Genomic DNA, 6503 nt, shown 5'->3' with positions numbered 1-6503 from the left:
GCTTTGGCTTCAAACCAGTGTCTTAAAACAAACTTAATTTAGCCTGGAAGGCAACGGAACTTGGAAGTGCTACTTACAATCCTATTAGGCATGCAAGAAATAAAACACACTGCAAAAGGCTGCAGATTTTACTGGACTGCAATAGGTTTGTATTGCATTTGTTTTCAACTGGAGAAAAACGAAACATTTGTTTACACCTGCAAATTTGTTCTCTGCATCAAATATTTACAAATCTTGAATGAAACTCCTGGAATTTCAGTTGCGTACCAATAAAATGCTAGCTAGTTACTTGTACGGTCTTAATACACTAATAACTTTGGGGATGGTAAAACTAAATACATTGGGGGAGGGCAAAGAAAGAAAAAGATTGGAAAATCCCACTGGGATATATTTCACATACACTCATTGTTGCATATCCCGGTGGGATTTTCCAATCTTTATTTATATCTCTATAATCTATTTATTAGAGCATAAGCTTTCGTGGGCTACAGCCCACTTCTTCGGATGCATAGAATGGAACATATATTGAGGAGATATATATATATATATACACACATACAGAGAGCATGAACTCCCACCTGTTCATGCTCTCTGTATGTGTATATATATCTCCTCAATATATGTTCCATTCTATGCATCCGAAGAAGTGGGCTGTAGCCCACGAAAGCTTATGCTCTAATAAATAGATTATAGAGATATAAATAAAGATTGGAAAATCCCACCGGGATATGCAACAATGAGTGTATGTGAAATATATCCCAGTGGGATTTTCCAATCTTTTTCTTTCTTTGCCCTCCCCCAATGTATTTAGTTTTACCATCCCCAAAGTTATTAGTGTATTAAGACCGTACAAGTAACTAGCTAGCATTTTATTGGTACGCAACTGAAATTCCAGGAGTTTCATTCAAGATTTGTAAATATTTGATGCAGAGAACAAATTTGCAGGTGTAAACAAATGTTTCGTTTTTCTCCAGTTGAAAACAAATGCAATACAAACCTATTGCAGTCCAGTAAAATCTGCAGCCTTTTGCAGTGTGTTTTATTTCTTGCATGCCTAATAGGATTGTAAGTAGCACTTCCAAGTTCCGTTGCCTTCCAGGCTAAATTAAGTTTGTTTTAAGACACTGGTTTGAAGCCAAAGCTGACCGTTCCTGGGAATTATTATACACTAGATGTCCCCAGGGTATGACTACTAAACATTATATAAGGATATCTTACAGCAAGGTTTCCTTGCACTACTTCAGTTTAAGTTCTGGGTACCCTTCATGAAAACTAAGCATAACCTATTAACCATGCCAGAATAAACTGCACTTCATAGTAGGCAGTTCATGTGCTTTTGAAGAAAATAGCACCATAAGTTTGAAATATAACTTAAATTTCTAAATAACTTTTAAAACTCCAACAAATATTGTGTTGTAAATAGGACAAATGTTTCTTTATTTTGAATAAAAGAGTTCATTTGACAGGAATCTCGAACGTAGTCTAGCCCATTCATAAAACCAGCCCCTTGATGGGATGTTTTGTGTGTGTGTGGGGGGGGGGGGGGGGGGGGGGGGTGTTTTAAATCTTAAATAATTTATTAACCATCAACTTTGCAGTGGAAACAATTCTGAAAACCTTTTATGCTAGACTCTATTTTATTATTTTGCAGCTAGGGTTTAAGAAACCATGATCAAAATTTTCAAACATAAAAGCCTATAATTAAGACTCCTAAAGCTGTATTTAGACCACCTGCCGGCCTTTCAAAAATGCTGCACACCTAACAGCTCCTACTGACCTCACTAAAGGCTCTTACTTTTGAAAAATTTGACTCAGGGTCTTAAATATCTGATGATCTTATTTTTCTATTATTAAATTAGTGGAATTGTAGAAGTAGTTGGTCAAGAAATGCTTCCTGAGAATTAAAGATTAATTGAATGTGAGATTGAAAAGCGTGACTAGTACTGCTAGCCCATTTGTAATCTCCAATGTGTTTTTGAAAAATGATCTTAACCTCTGGTGTTGCATCAAGCTGTCTTTAGGCAAAGAAGATAACATATCTTTTCGCTTGTTGGCATAAATCACATCTTGCTGGGAGAATCATATCAGATTTCTTTTCAGATGCTTATAATAGAGTGCTTGGAGAATGAAATAACAAATACAGTTAGATGAGATAAAAGGCAATTTTAAGATTCCTTCTTTACGTACGTAACCCATTATCACCAGAGTGGGTGATCGTATAGGAAAGTTGTTACCTTTAGTCAGTCAAATGTCCACTACGGTAGTCTTTATTGAAGTATCTGTTTGCCAATCCAGGTAGCTCAGTGTGCATCTTGGCAAAATCCATATAAGAAAAGCAAAATAGTTGTTCGGTCACTCTATTTGCGTATCTAAATCTGTTCACAAAATATTGCTAGATATGAAAGGATTTGAGAGGTTGTCTTTATGTGGCAACAAATTTTTTAAAACTAGACAATTTCTTTAATTTTACCAAGAAAGAACACACAGAGAGAGTGAAACTATTTATAGACATTTAAATGGAACAGTAACTGGAAATGTGAAACCCAGTACCCAGGGCTGCCACAAAATCATTCATAACTTTCTCTGTGGAAGTGAAATGATAGAACATACTGTGTAGAGCAGTGGTCTCCAAACTTTTTTGATCGTGCACCCCTATCAGTACAAAATTTTTGAGCACGCACCCCCTGCCGCGCCGCAGGGCTGGTTCTACCATTTTTTGCTGCCCCAGCGCGCAAAAAAAAAAAAAAAAAAGCCGCCCGAATGGCACTGCTCTGGCGGCGCTCCTCCTGCCGCGCACCCCGATGGATCCTCTTGTGCACCCCACTTTGGAGACCACTGGTGTAGAACATTATATCCCTGCTATACTAAGCATTACTCATGCTTGCTTTTTTCCTTTTTTCCTCTCCCTACAGACAGCAGCACCTGTCCAAAGAGTCTCCTAACTAAGTCTTGCTCAGCAAATAGCACAACCTGGCTAGTCAAGCAGAACGTATGCAATGAAGCGGCTCAGGGAATAAATGGAAACGTGCCAGTTAAACAATCCCCACGTTCAGCTTCAAGTCCAAAGCCACAAGGTAAGTACAGATGCAAATGCTCTGTTTACATAAGTCATTCTGTGGCTAATTGACCCTGTTTCAAGAGGCAGGCAGGCTTCCTGGGGGGTGCAGCCTCCATTCCCTTTTGAGATTAAGTGGTCATCTGGCTCACCTTTGTTTACCTTACAAGTAAATGTCCTTTTCATTGACTTTGGTTTCACCTTGCTTAATTTACATTGGAGACACAGTCAAGCCAGCAAAACGATAGGTTTAGGGTTTAGGCACAGTATATTACCAGTTTGCATGAGACACTTCACACAACACTATTTAGCTACAGATTATGACAAAGGTGAATTGGGGCAATGAGTGGGTCAGGCCTGATGAGTTATGGTTTTGTGTACCCTCTGCCAATTGGCATTGAGGGGCTCCCTGAGTCTCCTGCTAGTTTCCAAAAGGAGTCCTACATCCCTGAGTTGGAAGGATATGATCCTATATTTAAGCTAGATGGTGAGCAAAACAGCCCAGCTGAGTAGGAGCAGCAAAGAGTCCTGTGGCACCTTATAGACTAACAGACGTATAGGAGCATGAGCTTTCCTGGGTGAATACCCACATCTTCGGATGCATATAGTGGAAATTTCCAGGGGCAGGTATAAATATGCAAGCAAGAGTGAGTAAGGCTAGAGATAATGAAGTTAGTTCCATCAGCGAGGATGAGGCCCTCTTCTAGCAGTTGAGGTGTGAACACCAAGGGAGGAGAAACTGCTTTTGTAGTTGACTAGCCATTCACAGTCTTTGTTCAATTCTGAGCTGATAGTTTCAAATTTGCAGATGAACTGAAGCTCAGTAATTTCTCTTTCAAGTCTGGTCCTGAAGTTTTTTTGCTGCAGGATGGCTACCTTTAAATCTGCTATTGTGTGTCCAGGGAGGTTGAAGTGTTCTCCTACAGGTTTTTGTAAATTGCCGTTCCTAATATCTGATTTGTGTCCATTTATCCTTTTACGGAGGGACTGTCCAGTTTGGCCGATGTACATAGCAGAGGGGCATTGCTGGCACATGATGGCGTATATTACATTGGTGGACGTGCAGGTGAATGAACCGGTGATGGTGTGGCTGATCTGGTTAGGTCCTGTGATGGTGTCGCTGGTGTAGATATGTGGGCAGAGTTGGCATCGAGGTTTGTTGCATGGATTGATTCCTGAGTTAGTTACTATGGTGCGGTGTGTGTGGTTACTGGTGAGAATATGCTTCAGGTTGGTGGGTTGTCTGTGGGCGAGAACTGGCCTGCCACCCAAGCCCTGTGAAAGTGAGGGATCGTTGTCCAGGATGGGTTGTAGATCACTGATGATATGTTGGAGAGGTTTTAGCTGGGGACTGTATGTGATAGCCAGTGGAGTTCTATTGGTTTCTTTCTTGGGCTTGTCTTGCAGTAGGAGGTTTCTGGGTACATGTCTGGCTCTGTTGATCTGTTTCCTTATTTCCTCATGCGGGTATCGTAGTTTTGAGAATGCTTGGTGAAGATTTTGTAGGTGTTGGTCTCTGTCTGAGGGGTTGGAGCAGATAACGGTTGTATCTCAGTGCTTGGCTGTAGACAATGGATCGTGTGGTGTGTCCAGGATGGAAGCTGGAGGCATGAAGGTAGGCATAGCGGTCAGTGGGTTTTCGGAATAGGGTGGTGTTAATGTGACCATCACTTATTTGCACTGTGGTGTCTAGGAAGTGGACCTCCCGTGTAGATTGGTCCAGGCTGAGGTTGATGGTGGGGTGGAAGCTGTTGAAATCATGGTGAAATTTTTCCAGAGTCTCCTTCCCATGGGTCCAGATGATGAAGATGTCATCAATGTAGCTGAGTAGGAGGCATTAAGGGGGAATTTCAGGTTCTAGCAGAAATGGGAACCCCTAGGTAGTGAGGTGGGTGGTTGGGTGGGAGAAGAACACTTTATGTTGAACGTATTATTCTTTGCTCTTTATTATGCAAATGTGCACATTGAATGGTGGAAGTATATTTCCCTCACTCCCGCCAATGAATTACATATTCACTTTGATTTGCCTTCTAAAGATAGCTAAACGGTAACAAGAAAACATTTTACAAATACATCTCTACCCCGATATAATGCGACCCGATATAACACTAATTCGGATCTAACATGGTAAAGCAGCGCTCCAGGGGGGCGGGGCTGCGTGCTCCGGCAGATCAAAGCAAGTTCGATATAACGCGGTTTCACCTATAATGCGGTAAGATTTTTTTGGCTCCTGAGGACAGCGTTCTATCGGGGTAGAGGTGTATGTGAGAAGCAAGAGGAAGACCAAGGACAGGGTGGGTCCATTACTTAATGAGGCGGGAAAGACAGTAACAGAAAATGCAGCAACAGCTGAAGTGTTAAATGCCTTTTTTTTTCTTTCATTTTTAGCAGTGATCAGATGACTAGTATAGTGAACATCAGTGTAAATGGGTTAGGATCTGAGGCTTAAAATAAGAGAACTAGTTAAGAATTACTTAGACGAGTCGGCAGGGACTGACGAGATACTGAATCAACTGGCTGTGGAGAGTTCTGAGCCATTATCTTTGAGAACTCATGGATGATGGGAGAGGACTGGAAAAGGGTAAATGTAGTACCTATCTATAAAAAAGAGAATAAAGATAACTCAGAGAATTCTAGCCCAGTCATAAAGGCAATGGAGCGAATAATGAATCAGTTTGTAAGCATATAGAAGATATTAAAAAGATAAGTAACAGTCAACATGGATTTATCAAGAACTCATGTCAAACCAACCTAATATCCTTCTTTGACAGAGTAACAAGCCTTGTGAAGCAGAGGGTGGGGTGGAGAAGCAGTACATGTGATATAATCTTGGCTTTAATAAGGCTTTTCATACTGTCTCACATGACATTCTCATAAGCAAACTAGGGGAACGTAGCCTAAACACACCTACAGTAACTCCTCACTTAAAGTCGTCCCGGTTAACGTTGGTACGTTGCTGATCAATTAGGGAACGTGCTCGTTTAAAGTTGTGTAATGCTTCCTTCTAGCGTCATTTGGCAGCCGCTTGCTTTGTCCACTTCTTGCCAGAGAGCGCTTGCAGCAGCTGTGGTCTCAGTAAGCTGATCTAATTAACAAGGCAGTGTACTTAAAGGGGAAATGCGCATATCTCTCTCTCACACATACCGTGTGTGTGTGTGTGTGTGTGTGTGTCTGCTATGTCTCACCTCCCTCCCTCCGTCCCTCCCTGCTGCCTTGCAGAGTGAGAGAGTTAACCCTTGAGGGCTCAGCCAATTGCTAGTTCATCATTTAGCAGTAAGGGAAATATCCCACCCTCTGAGTCTTCCACCTCAACCAAGCTTCACATCATCACTGTGTACCAGTATTAAATTCTGTTTAAAACTTATACTGTGTGTGTGTGTATATATATGTATACATATATATATATGTGTGTGTGTGTGTGTGTGTGTGTGTGTGTGTGTGTGTGTGT

The 6503-nt window shown here is 41.3% G+C and overlaps 1 protein-coding gene across 6 annotated transcripts in view; it reads left to right on the top strand.

The window, feature by feature from the left end:
- Positions 1 to 6503, top strand: part of FGD4 (FYVE, RhoGEF and PH domain containing 4) — a 206249-nt gene that overhangs the window by 134203 nt on the left and 65543 nt on the right. For all 6 annotated transcript variants that reach the window (XM_034780008.1, XM_034780025.1, XM_034780032.1 and 3 more), the window contains exon 2: positions 2913 to 3074. In XM_034780008.1, coding sequence (XP_034635899.1) covers positions 2913 to 3074 — 162 coding nt within the window. The remainder of the gene's footprint in view (positions 1 to 2912; positions 3075 to 6503) is intronic.

The sequence above is a fragment of the Trachemys scripta genome, chromosome 1, assembly GCF_013100865.1.
Source record: "Trachemys scripta elegans isolate TJP31775 chromosome 1, CAS_Tse_1.0, whole genome shotgun sequence".
Classification (NCBI taxonomy): domain Eukaryota; kingdom Metazoa; phylum Chordata; order Testudines; family Emydidae; genus Trachemys; species Trachemys scripta.
This window is presented reverse-complemented; position numbering and strand designations above follow the sequence as displayed.